The sequence below is a fragment of the Hyperolius riggenbachi genome, chromosome 6, assembly GCF_040937935.1.
Source record: "Hyperolius riggenbachi isolate aHypRig1 chromosome 6, aHypRig1.pri, whole genome shotgun sequence".
NCBI lineage: Eukaryota > Metazoa > Chordata > Amphibia > Anura > Hyperoliidae > Hyperolius > Hyperolius riggenbachi.
Genome location: NC_090651.1, coordinates 264391591 through 264411456, shown reverse-complemented (window position 1 = coordinate 264411456; position 19866 = coordinate 264391591). Strand labels below are relative to the sequence as shown.

Below are 19866 nucleotides of genomic sequence, written 5' to 3'. Positions count from 1 at the left end.
TTTAAACAGGGAAACCAATGTGCTGGAATTTACAAGAATTAGTTACAGAATGTTGTTGGGGTTTTACTTTATGCTGACTGCCAAACCAGAAGCTCCTACAGTATAATGAATAGTGAAGCTAACACAACTATTGTGGTTTTGAATTAACTGAAAAGTACAAACATGTCAGAACTTGGTCTCTACAAGTTCTCAAGTGATGAACTGAACTACAGTCGAATCATCATGTACAATAACTGCCATTCAGAAAATGGAATGTTAGTGTTGCATCCAAAAGAGAAGAGCAGGAACCTCTGTTCAGCTTTATTGCTGGCAATGTACCTGTCAGGGCAATACCCTCATTTCTTGTCCAATACACCTATCGGTAAGGAGACAGTTTCATTAGCTCCTTGTCAGGTGATCACTGTGAGACAATTACAGTGATCACAAAACGGTTACGGTGGCGTTCTGATTAAATTGCCAGGGTGGCTGCGGGAGGGTTTTTTTTAAATAAAAAAAAAACTATTTCATGCAGCCAACTGAAAGTTGGCTGCATGAAAGCCCACTAGAGGGCGCTCCGGAGGCGATCTTCCGATCGCCTCCGGCGCCCAGAATAAACAAGGAAGGCCGCAATAAGCGGCCTTCCTTGTTTTGCTTATATCGTCGCCATAGCGACGAGCGGAGTGACGTCATCGACGTCAGCCGACGTCGTGACGTCAGCCGCCTCCGATCCAGCCCTTAGCGCTGGCTGGAACTTTTTGTTCCGGCTACGCTGGGCTCAGGCGGCTGGGGGGACCCTCTTTCGCCGCTGCTCGCGGCGAATCGCCGCAGAGCGGCGGCGATCAGGCAGCACACGCGGCTGGCAAAGTGCCGGCTGCGTGTGCTGCTTTTTATTTCATTAAAATCGGCCCAGCAGGGCCTGAGCGGCAGCCGCTGGCGGTGTTGGACGAGCTGAGCTCGTCCAGACCGCTCAGCTGGTTATTAAGGGGCCAGAGCGGTGCGGTCTGTAATCGGTTAAAAAAACACACACTCAGAAATTCTGATCTTAACGTCTCAAATACATTGACTGCCTATTATGGGTGTAAATGTTGCTTGATATTTCTTGGCAGCCAGCATCTATCTAGGGTTATTTTAGACTTTCTGGTTTACTGACATTCTACCTCAGGAAAAATATACCTGTAATATAACATTTTAGTACTATGATTCAAAGCTAGACTGATTTCTTTAAATCTCTTTTATTGTAGCCTAAGGCAGCTTTTAATCCTGTTCTGAGTTAAGACTGGGAGCATCAAAGAAATTGAGCTTTGTTCATAAAACTGCAGTGCTCCCAACCTTGCCATAAACCAACCAGAACAAAGAATTTTACCTTCTGTTCACCAGCGAGGAGGACATCAGCAGCACCATGCAAGTCACATGACAAGTCACATGATACGCACGCACATGATTGGTTGAAAGGAAAGAGGAGGTAGGTCACATGAAAAATATAAAAAGAACGTAAACGATGAGAGACAGGGAAAATCATTTAAGGGCTAAATTAAGGGAAGGCAACATAAAACAAAACATTAGGGGACAAAAGCTGAAAACATATTAAAAATAAATCACAATGGGATTGCAAAGAGGTCATATTTGGAAATCTTGAGAGAAGAAATGAATTTAATGTTAATTAGAAGCGCACATTATTCCTGCTGGCACAGAAAACAGGTCCAGATCTGCAGAAAGAGCTGAAAGGGAAAAGTCTGTTTGGAGGCGGAAAACATGTAAGTACACAACTGGGGTAATCAATGAGTAGGAAATCCCATCCTAAAAAAGAAACTTTCATTTGGTTATTAACACGTTAGTTGGAGAACTTCATATAAACTATAACAAATGTACATAAACATTTAGACCACATCCTTCCTTTACATAGACAGGAGACCAGGGTTTGAATATTGGCTCTTCCTGTTCAGTAAGACAGCATCTGTTCAGTAAGGAATCCTTGGGCTAGACTCCCTAACACTGCTTCTGTCTACTTACTGAGTGTGCCCTAGTGGCTGCAGCTCAAGCGCTTCGAGTCAGCCAGGAGAAAAAGTGATTGCTATTTGCCTTGTCTATGGTCAGCCATTTTGTATTGAGTTTATATTATCTTGTGGCGTGCTGTATGTTTGCAAACAAGACTTTCTCTGCTTTTCATTTTAGAAATATAAATAAGTCATTGATATAATGAGGCCTATCTGTATTATTTAAACCTGAATGCCAAGCACAAATATTACTTTGCCCTTTAACTATGATTTTAATGTATACTATCAAAATTAGAATATTGTTGTCATTGTACCTCTGAATAATGGGTGTTTTTGTTTGCTGGAAGACTGGCCTTTGTTACAGTATTGTTATGCACCTCAATTTTTGTCTTGGGTATGTCACTTTTATGCTCATAAAGGAGGGAAAAGTGTGATAATGTAATCATATCACCACTCAACAGAGACTGCAGGAAAAGACTAACTGTTCTCTATGCTTCTTACTCTTGAACCATTAAATCCACACACTTGAAGGTATGACTAGATTTTGCGAATCAGACTTGGAAAAAAAAAAGTGGATGAATAATAAACTGTCTCAAATAGGTTATAATTCTTCCTTTATAATATGAGAGAATGAAGAAGATTAATCTAATAGGTTGCAACAGGGCCTTAGAATTTTCTACTGCCTGTTCAAGCCATAGAAGCCTATGAGAAATAGTGGCCAAATAACATGCAGAAAACACAATTGTGCTTGCATCTGAACCTTAAAACAAACCTGAAGAAAAAAACAAAACAAAACAACTTATGATATAATGAATTGTATGTGTAGTACGGATAACGAATAGAACATTAGTAGCAAAGTAAAGAATCTCATATTTTTATTTTCAGTTATACAGCTTTCTTTTTTTAATGTTGCATCATTCATATTTGCAGTTTAGAAACCACACTATGGGCTTGATTCACTAAATCGTGATAACTCAATATCACGGCCATTTTTGCACGAATATTCGCACAAAAACAATGTTCACGGTTTAGTGACTTAAGCCCTATGACCCTTTTAGATTTCCTGCATTAAGCCGTTATCTTAAGCTGTCTCTCACTGTTTTGTTGGCTGTTTAAAGTGGACCCAAATAAAAAATACAAGATTTCAGGAATAAAATCTATTTTCTAAATTATAATAATAAATAGCAGCCTTTTTTCAGCTGCATGATGACAAATCTAAAATATTTTACATTTATTGGAGAAACACCTCCCTTCCTTTCATTTTGCCGGGACAGAATCCGGCAAAATGCTGGAGTAGGTGGTGTCTGGCAAAGGAGGAATTGCTAATGGCTGCCACCTGTATAACCCTAGTTATGCAAAGAGAAGGGTGAAAAGCAGGCACTGAAATGCTCATAGGCTTGAAGGAGTGTTTATTTATCTTTGTATGTGTCAGAGTGGTGCAACTAAATATTTTTAATAAAAAAAAATGTTTGGTTTGGGTCCGCTTTAAGTGCTTCAGAAAACAGCACTGTATTCGGCCCAGTGGGTCAAATAGCTCAGAGAAGCTCTTTTGCATGGATAACAACTGACTTTTTTTAACTCTTCCTGTACTGGAAACATTAGACTATTTTCCTTGCTACTAATGTTGTATTTCTTAGCTGTTACTACACATACAATTCATTACCTTATACGTTTATTTGCACTTCATGTTTGCTTTAAAGCTGAACGTCTCTGGATTCGGACACAAAAGGAACCATCAGGGCCATAACTTTCATTATCTCATCCTGGTCCTAAATCTTTAAGTACACTTAACCTCATAATTGTGCCTCAGCTCACTCTATTCTAGTACATAGCCAGCACTATTGCGTGTCAGCATTGACAGAAACTCACTTAGCCCCACCGTTCCAATGACATAATTCCAGGAACCTCAGAAAAGGTTTGCTCACAACCCTGGGTAGTACATAGAATGAATTAGGGGAGTTACTAAATGTTCATGACCCAGTCATACAGCAAAAACTCATATTAACCCTATGTACTTGGAGCTCATATGCACAACATTTTTTGTTTATTTTACAGTTAGTAATAAAAGCACTGCCAAAGTTTAAAATGTAAAATCTGTGTTCACACACAATTTGCAACATTTTTCATAATAATTATTATTGTGTATTTATATAACTCTGAACTCTTCTGCAGCACTTTTGAATAGTGTATGTAGTCTTGTTAGTAACTGTCCCTTAAATAAATTTACAATCTAATCCCTACCATAGATAGTAATTGTCTAATTTCCAAATTGCAGTGTAAGGCCAATTTATCAGGAGAACGTGTTAAACAATCTGTATGTTTGTTTGAGATGTGGGAGGAAACCAGCGTACCTAGAGGAAACCCAAGCACACATGGGATCAATCCACAAGTCTCACCAGCACACCACAAGTTAAAGCGCACCTTTTATTGTGCCAGTTTCCACAATATTCCAACAATTGTTTCGGGGGCCACGCAGGTTCCCCCTTTATCAAGGCATGTGGTAACCACATGCGAAACAATTGTTGGAATATTGTGGAAACTGGCACAATAAAAGGTGCGCTTTAACTTGTGGTGTGCTGGTGAGACTTGTGGATTGATTCGATGTGTGGTACTGCCTATACCACGTCACCAAGCACCCCGGAAATTTGATGGTGGATGGTGTGCCTGCTTCATCTGGAAAATACAAGCACACATGGGGAGAACATACAAAGCCCATGCAGATAGTGTTTTGCCCAGATTTGTTTAACTTGTATCTACAATAAACCTATAACATGCATAACAATGCAAGAAGGCCTCTCCTCTATCAAACTTTATTGTGAGCAGTGGAAGTGAGTGTCTTTTAACTATTTTTAAGGTAGATCATAACCTGATTCTAAACCAATTTAAAGAGGTGAATTAATACTTAAAGTGTACCCAAGGTGACATAAGACATAATGACCCATATGCAAATAACATTTGATCCTGAGATTTCTCCTAGGAAATAATGTTTCATCTTCTCTTTATAATAGCTTTTAAGTTCTTTGCCATTGAAAAAGCATCAAAAAGTAGGTGAAGAAGTACGATCAAAATTATTCTGAGTATTTTTGCGCTTGCTGGGGGTTTAAAAGCCTTCTTATCGACAAGGTGTGAAAATACCTCCCAGGAGAAAACGAAGGAGAAAAAGTGAATTTCATATGGGCTGTGTTTTTTTCTATTTGTGCCTGAAAGAGTTAAACTTCAGACATCCAAGTGACGGTTTCTGTCTTGTCGGATTATAGCAAAACCGCACTGATAAGGAATTTAAGCTATAAAACCTTTTCCTGCAGAGAAGAACTTATGAGAGCAGGGAGTAGATAAATAAAGTTCAATAGTTCATGTATTTTAGCTCTGGGATACTTAATAGACAGCCACTGAGCCTAAACAGAGCCTGATACAATAAAACACTAAATCTACTTACTAAATGTTTAACATAAAATAAAACCAATGGCTATATGAAAGGTTTATTTTCACCTCAGATTCACTTTAAACCCACACCATTTACTGGAACATGGATACGGGAAGCAGCAGTCTAGAGCCAGGCCACATGACTCACAAGTATACTCGGAAGCAGGTACGATGATGCTCTTTCAGCAAAGAATTCAAATACAATGAACAAGAGGAGCTTTAGAAGTACATTGTAAAATGAGATGAAGAGCCTCCACAATAAGTACAATAAGGCATGATGCACAAGATGCCCACATGAACTGTTGCAAGGTTAACTGGCTTAAAGAGAACCCGAGGCGGGGTTCTGGGAATGAAATCCCCATATAGAGGCTGGGTCTGTCTATAAAGCCCAGCCTTTGTTGCTATATAGATCGCTCCTAAGCCCCCCCCCCCTGCGCTCTGCAATACCCCATAACTCACAGCCGCGCTGTGCGGCTGTGTTTACCTCTCCTCTGTCAGTCTCGGCTGCTGCCCCGCCTCCTGCATCGCTCCGGTCCCGCCCGCGTCCCTTCCCTTCAATCCGCGGCGAGGGAAGGGATGTGGGCGGGGACCGGAGCGATGCAGGAGGCGGGGAGCGGCGAGACTGACAGAGGAGAGGTAAACACAGCGCGCTCTGACAAGCTGCGTGTCAGCAGCGCGACTGTGTTTTATAGGGGGATTACAGAGCGCGGGGGGGGTTTAGCGGTGATCTATATAGCAACAGAGGCTGGGCTCTATAGACAGACCCAGCCTCTGCATGGGGATTTTATTCTCAGAACCCCGCCTCAGGTTCTCTTTAAGCAAAATGCTAGAGTTTTTTTGTGAATAGTATTGTACATTTTGAACAACTCTAATAGCATTTGTATTGCCTTTGTGGTAGCCCACATTTGTGGCTACCTCTATTTTAGGTTATTAATAGACACTTCCATTCAGTACATACTATGCTACATATGGGGCTCTCGGTTTCCCCCTCTTCGTGTTTCTTCTAATCAAAATTCCTTCTTTTGATTAAAATTGTCTCCTTCCCCAAAAATTGAAGAGTCCCCCTCATAAGTTGCACAAGATGCTTGTTTGAAATGTGTAGCACAGAATTTGTGTGGGCAACAGCTTAACAAAAAAAAAATACCTTTTTGAGGCTGCAGTGTTTCATACACTACGATACTCTATTTTCAGACACTACTTTTTTAATTTTTATTATCTTTCTGTGAAAAAGCTGCAGCAAAACATGTATGCTTATGAGCTAAAGAGTACATTGGGATAGCATGAATATGGATCCTACCACCCCAACATGACACACCCACTATGAGAGACAAATCATGAGTTCTAAGTGTGGTCACATGGAGTTAGAAGTGGCTATGCAAATCTTAAGTTCTGGGATTTGCATAGAAGTGCAGAATAAGTGATATCAAAACAGCAGGGATTGGTCTCTGTCACAGCCAGCATAAAATGGGCCTTTTTGTGTTTGGCATGCAGGTTTATATCGACAGTTCTCAAACTATGTTCCACATGATGTTTTACCTATTCAGGCGTGTGAGCCCAAGGACGTATAACAGTAATCTGTATTCAAGTACACACTGTAGTTATGACTACAGCGCCACTGCAGCAAGCACCAAACATCTGAGAGCAGTTTTACCAACATCCAAAACAAACACAAGGCAACAAAACACATAATAAAAGCAAATTCAAAACCAGCGATTATGATGTCCTGTCTCACGACTCTGAATTTACTGGAAACCTTCTGAGGTGTTTTTAAACCAGCCCTGAGTCCTACAGTAAATGCAAACATGCTGCACTGAAATCACTTAACCATTATCTTTATTTAGTGTCAAATCCTTCCCATGACATTGTTTTGATAAAGATGATAAGAATCTGGAGATCAATGAAGACAGAAATGATAAGATGGGTGTGTCACATGGTGAAGTTTATGTGGTGATTGGTAAACTCGCCCTGCACTCAGCAAGCTAGCCAGTTATGCAGTGTATGACATAACATACAGCAGCACGATCTGCCAGGCACCCACCTTCTCAGTGCAGATATTATTTATTATCATTATTGATTTATAAAGTGGCAACATATTAGGTGGCACTGTACAGTATAAGAAACAAGTCCGGTGTACATAAGACAATAATATAGACTAAATATAGACATTGGTACATAATATAGAATTGTAATTACAATGTACATAGTAATTACAGTGACAAATGTAACATGATGAACAAAATGTAAAGCAAGTGCCAAGACACAAAAAATGGAGAGAGTCCTGCCCTTGTGAGCTTACAATCATTCAGATACCTATCTTTCTCTATGCAGTAGAAGAATCTTGATTTGAAATTGGAATTCCTCTTGTAAATATAGAGTAGTTTAACCACTTATGTCCAGTTCACACTTGCACAGATGAAAAACGGATCTGTGTTGAAACTGATTGGTGGATCGGATCAGTTTTTAAAAGTCATCAGTATTCCATCTGTGACCCTCCATTCCCTAAGCATGCGGTCAATGTGACGGACACGTCCATCTAGAAAAATCGCTGCAGACCCAAACTTGCGGCCGTTCGGCGGATCCGGAGGAAGAGGTCTGTTTTAATGGAGCAATGTGAACAAATCCCATTGATTTGTATAGGATCCTAGGATCCTCCATTAGGATCCTCCATTAGGATCCAGTCCATTTAGCTCCACTAAACGGACCGTTTTTAAGGCCAATGTGAACCGGGCCTTAATCTATAGAGGCCACAAACTCTAGTTAAGGTATCAATAATCTGAGTAGTGCTTTTATTATCTAGATTGTATCATTTTATTATTTAGATTTTATCACTTAGATTGCAAGCTCACAACTGTAGGGCTCTCTCCCTTTTGTGTCTTGTAAAATGTTATATGTTTTGCCAATCACCAAATAGTTGTCACCTTATGTTGTCAACCACTTTTATGTAACATGCACCACCAATGTCTGCATTGTCAGGTGCGCCAATGTCTGCACATTATGTACCCTTGTTTGTTTCTTCGATTGTATAGCATCATGGAAGATGATGACGCAATATAAATCATTTATAATAATAGACTGATGCTAACTATGTCTCCTTTAAATCTTTTAGAACCAAATTTGAACATGATCATCAAAGGCTTACTTCCTGGTCACCTGACCTTTCTTACTGCAACGCTCAAGTGTCTCTTCTCAGCAGCAGTTTAGAGAGTTGGAGCTATTGAGTTATGCCCGTACACAACTTTGATCTGTCAATCAGATTTCAGGCAGTAATGTGTATGTCAACCACAGGTGATGCAACTGTCGGCCACAAGCACCTTTGCGGTCATGTCATAAACATGTTTCAACTGAGCATGGCTGTGTGCGGATGTGACACCATGGGTGGGCTCCTCACCGACGCCCATGCTGAGCACCAGCAAGTGCCCGATTGGAGCACAGGAGCAACATACCGGCTGTGAATTCACTGCCTTCAGTCTCCAGCATAAGAGAGGCCTAAGCAAGGGGTCTGAGCGGAAGTGCGTATCTTACAACACATGCCCAGAGTTCTGACTTAAAGAACCCTTTAGTCTGCCCGATTAGTGATTTACTTAAAAATAAATAATTCTGTATCAACAAGCATTCTATCAAAAAAATGCCCAAATTACTTCACTAAAATTGCAGTAATGTAAAGGTGCCCACTAGCAGTAAAATATTTCCTCAGATGCAATCATTCAATCGATTTGAACAGAAAACTAAGCAGTATGTGGAGAAGATGTAACATAAACAATTCTATGGTCGACTGGAATACAAAAAGTTGTGGATTTTACAATCACATCTGAACAGAGAAAGTGCCCTAATCGACCTGTTTATGAAAACAATCCATAATTACCTTTCAATTACATACGATCCCACAAATCTGATAGCTTGAATGCATCTGAAGAACAGTGGCGTAGCAACAGGGGGTGCAGAGGTCTCGACCGCATCGGGGCTCTTGGGCCAGAGGGGCTCAGAGGGGCCCTCTATCAACAACAGTATTAGCTCTCTATTGGTCTGTGCTGGTAATAATCACTTAAACAGATGCTTTAAATAGTTGTAATCATTAACAAACTGTTCCTCATGCCCATCTTGCACCTTTGACACTGTAGTTGCCATTGGCAGGTTTTGGAGTACCGTATCAATTGTTATGTATAGAGTGCTTGGGGACCCAATGTAAAACCTGCACTGGGGCCCATAGCTACACCACTGCTGAGTAAAATAGTGTACCATTAAAGGATACCCGAAGTGACATGTGACATGATGAGATAGACATGTGTATGTGTAGTGTCTAGCACACAAATAACTATGCAGTGTTCCTTTTTTTCTTTCTCTGCCTGAAAGAGTTAAATATCAGGTATGTAAGTGGCTGACTCAGTCCTGACTCAGACAGGAAGTGACTACAGTGTGACCCTTACTGATAAGAAATTTCAACTATAAAACACTTTCCTAGCAGAAAATGGCTTCTGAGAGCAAGCGATAAAAAGAATTTCTTATCAGTGAGGGTCACACTGTAGTCACTTCCTGTCTGAGTCAGGACTCAGTCAGCCACTTACATACCTAATATTTAGCTCTTTCAGGCAGAGGAAGAAAAAAAGCAACACAGCATAGTTATTTGTGTGCTAGGCACTGTACGTACACATGTCTCTCTAATCATGTCACATGTCACTTCGAGTGTCCTTTACTGGCCACTTTAATTAACTCCTACTACAGTACTTCCATTAAATGCATCCACCAAAACCAAACAAACAATCCAAAATCAAAAAAGTCCATCAAACAAAGACAATCCCGTACTTCAGGTCGCATGCATTTAATCTATTTTAATATTGAGGGTTAAAACAACAATACCAATTCTCAAAAGCAGCATAAAGTTATAACACTACAATCAAGCAAACAACAAACAACTACCAACGTTTAACAGGCTTATATAGGAGGCTTATTTAACAGGCTAATATAAGAAATCAGAATTGGTGCTCATCTGTTTCCGAGCCTGTCTGAGCTCTGCGACACAGACCACTAAACCTAAAAAATGCAATATTTTCACTAAAACTGTTGTGAATTTTTAATGCTGTTTGAAAGGTATTGATGCCTATAAAGCTCCTTATTAAAGTCACTTGTCATTTTAAAGTCACATCAATATTTCTGTTCACGAAAGCTGAATGTTTTTCACTGCATTTTGAAAGTACCATTACTTTACCTTTAAAGCAGTAGGAATAGCCTTTCAAACACATATTTATGCAGTGTTATGTGTTGTTTTCCTCCTGGGTTATGAGACAATAAATCAGAATAGTTGAACTGTAGTTATGAGAAACCATCTCTATTACCTCATTCCCTCCCAATGAATCATATTAACAGCTGTCTTCATGCCTACTGTGCAAGGCACTATATCTCACAGTACACCCCGCACAGAGAAGACAACAGTCATTACAAGTTACATGGATGCCAACTTGGCTATACTGAAGTATACAGCTCAACAAGCATTGTTTTTACCTCTCCAACATGCTGGCATCTGTGTGAAAACATTTTACCCCAGGATTGCCGCAATTCTGAATTAATCAGTGCAGAGAGCAGCACTAAAATTGCAATGCCAGGTAGGAGACTGCTCTTTTTACAGGGCTGTTAAAGAGCCACCGTAGCAAGAGGGGTATGGAGGCTACCATATGTATTTCCTTTTTAAGAATGCCCACTGCATGGCAATCTTACTGATCCTTTGGACTACAAGCATGCAGCTGATACGGCTAGGCTTTAATCACAGCACCTAATGCTCATACTCTTTCTGGTTCTGTTGCTTAACCTCTTGAGGACCATGGACCCCCCTAAAGACCAGGCTATTTGTGTAAAAAAAGGCCACTGCAGCTTTAAGGCCAAGCTGCAGGGCCGCACAACACAGCACACCAGTGATTCCTCCCCACCAACAGAGCTCTCTGTTGGTGGGGTCTGATCGCCCCTCCCCCCCTCCCAGTGTTTGTTTGTTGGTTGTAAATATTGTGTCTTTTTTTAAAATAAATGTGCATTTTTTTCCCCTTTCTTTTCCCTCCCTCCCACCCCACAGCCAGCCAATAATGGCGATCGGCTGTCATAGGCTTCTGCCTATGAGAGCCGATCGCTCTCTAGTGTCCCATGGAGACAGCCGTGCCACACGGCTGTCCCAAGTACAGCGCTGCTGCAGATCGCAGCGCTGTACAATGTAATTAGACGGCGGACCGCCGTCTAACAGTCTCCCGAGCGGCAACCGCCGCTCGGAGACTGAAGGCGGCGCTCCGCCCACTAAGAGGAGATGCGCGCGCAGTGTGCGCGCGATCTCCTGCACTGCGAGCCCCAAGGACTTTACGCCAATTGGCGTTAGCTGGTCCTGTAGCTACCACCGCGGCCACGCCCGTCCGGCGTGACGTGGTCGGCAAGCGGTTAAAGGGACTCAGAGCTTATATAAATAAAAAGATTTATACATACCTGCGGCTTCCTCCAGCCCCATACGCTCCGATTGCTCCCACACCGCCATCCTCTTCTGCAGCGCCGGTACCGGGTTCCCGCACTTCCGTCAGTTGGCTCCAGTCTACACAGGAGAAGTGGGCTCTTTGCGTATCTCTCCAGCTGCTGCTGGAGAGATACGTAGAGGGCGCACTTCTGTTACGTCAGACTGGCTCCGACTGACAGAAGTGCAGGGACCTGATATCGGAGCTGCGGAAAGACCGAGGAAAGCGGCGTGGGAGCAATCGGAGCGTATGGGGCTGGAGGAAGCCGCAGGTATGTATAAATCTTTTTATTTACATGAGCTCTGGTACATTTAAAATATTGAGACACAGGATGAGCAGGACAGTTAGGGAATTAGCATAGTTTAAAAGACGAGGGAAAAAAAGGCAGCCTTTCACATCACTCTCCCTACAGTGTCCCTTTAAGCACATAATGCTTAGTCTTGGACAGATTATCTGTGGGCTTGTAATGCTAATCAAAGTATGATGATGTCACGTTAACACCTGCCATTCTCAACTTGATGAAAATGCCCCCAGAAAAAGATTGGTCCTGTTGCAGCTCAGTGGTTTGCCCTGTTTGTCTATGGATGTGTAAAATAAAAAAAAACTCAATTTTTTAGACATGGCCCATATTCAATCCACTTTTTCTCCAAAATTTTCTCCCAGGTGATATTTTCACACATTATCAATAAAATGCCTTGTAAGCCACCAGCAAATACTCAGTATAATTCTGTTATTAGTTTCTCACCTACTTTTTTAATTGTTTTTCAACTGGAGAAGTGCTGAAAATGTATTTTAAACAAAAGATGAAAAATCATTTCCTAGGAGAAAAAGTGAATTGAATAAGGGCCCATAAGTGTATCTGCTGGCTACATGAAATTGAGCCAAGGTCTCTTTAACCTCCCTGGCGGTAGTCCCAAGTGTAGCCTGGGCTAGCCGCCAGGATCTCAATGCAGCATATAGCGCGTAGCGGGCATTTTTTACTCAGCTCCTGGGGGATCCAGAAGTTGGTAGCAGTTCTCCTTCCTGTCCTCCAAGGCTCTGAATCACTCTGGGGAGATCACCATCAGTGATCTCACTACAAAATTGCAGCACCACCTGGAGGATGGAGGTAAAATTGCAGAGCAGGAGCCCAGGGGGTTGAGTGAGAACAGGGGCTGCTGCAGAGACTCTGTCAGCATGATTTTTTCCTGATTTTGGGGGCTGAAACATTTTAAAAAGACCCTAAATCCAGACATAATCATACCACCAGGAAGGTTAAAGCATGCCTTAACTGAAAAAAAATGTGTGAGATAATTTATTGCATGTGTAGTAGCAGTACCATTTATAACCCCCCTGCAATCTCATATTCCTATTTTTAATTTAAAGGGTGAAATTTGATCTCTGAAGTTTGGAACAGCAGCCATTTTAGTTTAGTTAGGTACACTATGGTTCACTCAGCTGACAACAAAAACAAATAATGAGATGAGTTCAAGTTCAACTTTCCAGCTTTCTTTTGTTATTAGCAATGTTTTCTCAACCAGATAAAACAAATTTTCTTCTGTTTACTAATTGAGCCAAGACTGCTCTTTTAACTTATTTGAATGCAGAAAAATAAAAGGGGGGTTGACTGTCCTGTGTTTTGAGCATCTCCCATGTCACTAGCTGCTGGTTTGATTGAATGAACCACAGTGTTCTTTATTATTTTTTTTGTTAGGAGTTTTGATTTGCACAGGCTGTGATGCAAAAAGTTAACCTTTATAAAATAACTGGGCAAATTATTTTTTTTCCAAGATTTTAAATCCACATAAAAAATATCTTGCTGCTGATATTCAACATAATCTATTTGTCTGGAGTTTTAGCTTAAAGGAAACATCCAAGGTATAAAAAAATAAAGATCCGCTTACCTGGGGCTTCCTCCAGCCCCTTGCAGCTGTCCTGTGCCCTCGTCGCAGCTCTGGTGGCTCCCGGTCTCCTGCGCTGGCAAAGCCGACATCGCCAGGTCGGGTTCCGAGTCGGCTGCTGCTGCGTTCCACGGCGCTGGTCACATGGGCTCGCTGACGTCAAAAAGATGGTACTAGGCAGGCGCAGAACTACTGCACCTGCACAGTACCGTCATTTTGACGTCAGCGAGTCCATGTGACTAGCGCCATGGAACGCAGCAGCAGCCGACCCAGAAGCCGACCTGGCGATGTCGGCTTTGCCAGCGCAGGAGACCGGGAGCCACCGGAACTGCGGCGAGGGCACAGGACGGCTGCAAGGGGCTGGAGGAAGCCCCAGGTAAGTGGATCTTTATTTTTTTATACCTTGGACCTTTACTTTAAGGGTCTATTTCCACTATATGCAGATTCTGGATGCAGAAAACTGACTCCAATGAATGCCCATGGGAAATCTGCATCAGAAAATCATGTTTAGTGGAAATAGGCCCATAGACATTCATTGAAGTCAGTTTTTCTGCATCCAGAATCCGTGTGTAGTGGAAACAGGCCCTTATTCATTCAGGAAATATATTTTAGATGAGTTTAATGTTTAATTTAACAAACTACAGCATACAGAGTTTATAAAGTCATTCTCCATTGGGTTATTCTGGGTTTTTATGGGATGTTTGTATTTATGATATGTGTTTGATATATGGGATTTATATGAATAAAAGTTTTCTATCTTTTTCATGCACCCAAGAGCCAATTCTCATTTTATTTTTTGTTTGTTATTCAGTCATGTTGGCATGTGCATGAGAAGGATATATATTTATGTCTATACAATTTGGTATTATTTTTTATGGTTAAAACATTATTTCCCTAATTGACGCTGCCCCACAGTTTTGAGGTATTTTTCACGTATTTATGGTAGTACACGGGTAGGGTAGGGTAGGGTAGGGTATTCTTTCCAATTTTTAGGCAATCTAAATAAGTTTTATGTTTGTTATTAAAATACACGTTTTTACATATGGGTTCCCCAAGTGAGTTTCCATCATAGTAAGAGAGTATTCGGGTCCCTGCACAAAACTGGGCTAGAGTCTCAGTAGAGGCAACTGCCATTGGCCACCTTGGCCAAGAACCACTTGGTGTGCGTACAAAGCCTAAGACACGGAAGCTGCTACATGTCTCAATGACAGTAGCTAGGAAGGTTATGGAGACCCTCCAGAAATTGTGTTATGAGCAGAAAGGACAGCAAAAGTAGAGTATTTTTATATCTGAAGGAAACTGTAGGTCATCACATCCAGCATGTGTCCAAAAATAATAACATAAAGTACCATTTCATGGCAGTGGGTAGAGCCATGCAAATAATTTCTATGTTCACTATCCTGAAGTGATGCAGTATTGTCTTTCTTTTTGGTCACAAGCTGAAAGTGATGACCTTTAATTGCCACTGCACTTTGTATGTGTCGCCATGGTATAAGCTGAACAATCAGCAGTAATAAAAGAGTGATTGTGCCAAGCAGAAACTAGACCTCATAACGCTGAGCTATTGCCTCTTTCACAGTTACAAGAGTTTTACAGTCCCACAATTGACAAATGATTAGTGGTTATTAAAGCATGCACACAGCAAAAGATCCACATTCTTTCTACTCACTAGGGAATATAGTGCTGGCTATAGTTAGCTCTGTGTCTAGAATACAAAAGCCATTGTGTTAACAAAGACTGCAAGATTGAAAAGACGTGTGTTGCTGTGCCCCTCAAAATAACAAGAGATCAACATTATATATTTGTAACAATACTAGCTATTAAAGTGACCTAGTAGACTTTTGTCATCTTTTAAGCAGTACTGGTGATTGAATTACAAATACCAAGACATGCTTGTGTAAGCACTTTAGGTTTCCTGTAAGAAGTTTGAAACCTTCAAGGATCTATTTTCTTTAGGAAAATGTGCTGGCCCTGTCAGTCTTATATCCAGGGGCATAGCTAGAGGGGAGCAGCCCCTGTGATCAGAGGGGGGCCCTCAGCTGTGGGGGCCCCAACTACTAACCTTTCCTTCCTCTGATACAGGGGACTATACTTTACATCAGGTGTTTTTGTGGCTACACTTGTTATGGGAGTGAAGATCATGATCAGCACAATTGTTTTATGACCCCTGTGAGATGAGCACCAAGGCTGTGAAGGTCATCAAGGAGAGGCAAGGGAGGGGGTTTGAATATTGGTGGGCCCAATCAAAGTTTTGCTGGGGGGGGGGGGGGGCATGAATTGTAGTTACCCCACTGATTCTATCTAACACTTTCCTACTTGACCATCACTATGAGGGGCTATCTCACAATCCAAGGAGCAAAATCCGCACAGCCTAAACCTACACCCTAACCCAGCAGGCTCTCATGTTATCATATATTTAGGACACAATGTTTGGCTGAAACAACCGTATACATTAAGAAATGTAAAATTTGAGCACTCTGATTACTACCATATTAGATGGTATTTTTAAAATGCTCCTGGAGGTGAGCTTTAAAGTTGATTAAAATAAATACATTGTAAAAGAACATAGAGTTACTGTACTTTACATACTGCCCGTTTTGCCATCAGTAAAGACTGCATTGCAGTACATACCAAAGTTGCCTTACTTTCCTCTGCTCATGTGCAATCACTACCATGAATCTACTAGCACTCACTAACAACCTAAATCCAGACTTCTTTACGTTCTCCCCTTGCCTATAAATTCTCTGGCAGCCCTATAACATCATGGAATGATGCCCGGTTCGAGTAACCCGCTGTCCTCAGGGAAAACGCCTTTGGCTCAGCCTCAGAAACACTGATGTCACCTTGACTTGTTTACTGCAGAATTCTTTCGTCTCAGATCTCTGTGGGAGGTTTTTCATCCTTCAGTAGGAGTTACAATGCAGCCATATTGCTCACAGATGAGAGCTTATTAAGCCCTGTAAGACCTGTCGTGTACACCTTTATTGTTGGTGATCAATGACGGCACTGCTAGGGAGATGGGGAGATGGAACCTTAAGCCAAAATCTCCTGTGGTAACTAGCCTCACTATAGAAACAGACTGTTTCTCTTTTTGTTACATGAAAGACTGAACATCAAAGTCTGCTATACACACACACAGCAGCTGCCACCTCTGCATTCAGTACGCCCCTAGTACTCCGCTTTCCTTGCTGCTTTGATTGACTTGTTGCTGTACACAATCAAGTACCATTAAGACAATAAACAACATTTAATGAGGCAAAGAGCATCATGCAAAGTACAGTAAAATACTGCAATTAATAATAACATCTGGTTTCTTTGAGCTAAGCAAGCTAATTATTAAAAGCTGATGGATCATTTTGTGGGTCGCTGAGCCACAGGACTCCTTGCATTGAGAGTAAACCTGTAGCAAACTTGGGCAACAAAAACTCAACCTATAAGGAAATTGTACCTTATCGGCAGTTGCCTGCAGTAAAAATGGCATGTTAAAATTACTTTTCATTCTAGAGTTTTGGAGATAAAAACATCTGAACTTAAAAGAAATGCCTGGTACATGCAATGCAATTTTCCCGACAGATCGACAGGTCAAATCGATAATTTCTGGCGTGTCTATTCTGCTCTCAATCAAGAATAGGATTGATTTTCAGATCAGTATTGCACCGTTCTCCATCAGGAGCAGATCGGTCACACCGGAAATTGATTCAAACTGTCGATCTGATGGTAAATTGCATTGTGTGTACCAGCCTTCAATGACTCAATTATAGGATTGGACTTAGCCATGAAATGTCTGCCTCCCAAGCCCTTCTATGGGTTCTCCAAAGGAAAAAAAATTGAGTGATATGAATATGGTTGATACCATGCTAACTTGTTTCTGACAAAAGAGACTGAGCTACGCACTTGTCAGGCATTCCAGACTCCCATCTGCTGGCCTCTGACCAGTGCCCTGCAATTCAATGCAGATGCAGGATTTAAATCTCATAGGACAAAACATACAAAAGACCATGACCCATATGCAATTCATTTTTTCTCCTGAGTTTTCTCCAAGTTGATATTTTCAGACCTTGCCATAAAATGCCTTTTAACCTCTTGCCGACCCCCTAATGCAGGATGGTGGTGGCAGAGAGGCTCTGTTGTTCCTCCGCGATGCCATATGGCATCATCATGCAAGGAGCGAGATTTGACAGGAACTCGCATGACCCCCCGTCAGTAAACACAACTGGGCCCCAGCGATCAGCCTACCAGCCAGCAATCAGCGCTCGCAGGCAGTTTTTTTTTAAGTAATTAGATATTTAAATATTTATGTAGCGCTGACATATTATGCAGTGCTGCACAAAGAATAGTTTTGTTACTTGACTGTCCCTTGGAGGGGCTCACAATCTAATCCCTGCCATAGTCATATGTCTATGTATGTTAATTAAAAAAAAAAAATTATTAATTAAAAAAAAAAAAATAGCAGCAGCAATCAAATAGCACCAAATGAAATGTCTATTTGTGAGAAGAAAAGGAGGTAAAATTCAATTGGGTGCTAAGTTGTATGACTGAGCAATAAACCATTAAAAGTGTACCAGAGACCTTGTACATTAAATATTTGATACTTACCCGGGGCTTCCTCCTGCCCTATAAACACGTCTGATTCCCATGCCGTCCTCCCGCAGTCTGACATTCAGCCGGGATCAGCCGCAGTAACAGGCTCAGTCTAGTCCAGTCTGGGTCTTCTGCGCATGCGTGGGATGTCCACACATGCACAGAAGAACCGGGGCTGATTGCCTCTGAACGGTAGACCACAGGAGGACGGTGTGGGAATCAGATGTGTTTATAGGATGGGAGGAAGCCCTGGGTAAGTATCAAATCTTTAATGTACGTCTCTGGTTTCCTTTAAAGTTGTGAAGTGCTGAATTGTAAAAAAATGGCCTGGTCACTAGGGGGATATAAACCTCTGCTTCTGAAGTGGTTAAACTACCAGCAAGCAAGAAAATACTGGAAATAATTTTGATAGTACTTTTTCAATTGTAAAATGCTTAAAGAGAACCTGTACTGAGTAAAACTATTTAAAATAAACACATGAGGTAACTTTAAATGAACATTACATAGTTACTTTGCCATCAGTTCCTCTCAGAAGCTCACCATTTTCTTCTGACAATAATCCCTTCCAGTTCTGACAATATTTTGTCAGATCTGAAATATATCAGTTGCTGTCAGTTATAGCTGAGAGGAAAACTGATGTACCAGGTAATGCCCATGTTTCCCTATGGCTCAAGTGGGCGATGTTACAGTTTAACTGTGTGCTGACCAGAAAGCTGTTATGGGTAACGACCATTTTCAAAATGGAGGACGGAAAATTCCCTTGATCACAGTGAACAAACAGGACGCGGGACAGGAGAAGGACACTGAGGAGTAGACTACATGGAAGGTAAGTATGACTTGTGTATGCTTATTTTGACTTTTTATTTTTAGTTCAGGTTTTCTTTAAGTTATTTTAAAAAGAATATGGAAATGATCTCCAAGAAGATAACTCAGGGGGAAAAGTGAATTACATATGGCCCCTTCTACCTTAACATCCACCTCTAAACATGTACCACACCCTATTCCATGACCCTGTATGCTGCTAGACATAGAGAAATCCATCTAAATGAAATGGACTTTAAATGAATACTGATAAAAATGCTATGTCAAAGCCATTACCTATGCCTTGTATAACGGCTCTCACATGTCTCGCAAAAGCATGTGCCCTCACTATATGTATAGTACCCAACATGGTACATGCAGGCATGATGATTTTCTAAATTATCTGGGGAACCACCGAGGCTTATAAGAGCCTTATTACTCTATAGCCTGATACCCATTTAGATTACATTGATTCAGAGTAAGACCACTTTAAACATCACATACAGTACTATGACTTATGCCTTTTTTGTGTGCTCTCTTACTGGGCAGAAGCTGTGTGCAGGGACAGTCATGTCAGTGATCTCATGGATGTTACAGAAGCGAGACAGAGATTGTAAAGAGGCACTTACGTGGATGTAAAATGTCTGTGGAATTCCAATGGATTGCAGACAGATGGAAAGAAGAGAGATGGTTCGAAATAAAAGAGAATGCAAGTGAGATGAAGCCAGA

At 41.3% G+C, this 19866-nt stretch overlaps 1 protein-coding gene across 11 annotated transcripts in view; it reads right to left on the bottom strand.

The window, feature by feature from the left end:
* NCAM1 (neural cell adhesion molecule 1) overlaps positions 1–19866 on the bottom strand; it is a 485915-nt gene that overhangs the window by 64554 nt on the left and 401495 nt on the right. For 7 of the 11 annotated variants that reach the window (XM_068240756.1, XM_068240758.1, XM_068240762.1 and 4 more), the window contains one exon: positions 19767–19781. The exons of the other annotated variants lie outside the window; for them this stretch is intronic. In XM_068240756.1, coding sequence (XP_068096857.1) covers positions 19767–19781 — 15 coding nt within the window. The remainder of the gene's footprint in view (positions 1–19766; positions 19782–19866) is intronic. 11 annotated transcript variants of the gene reach the window in all.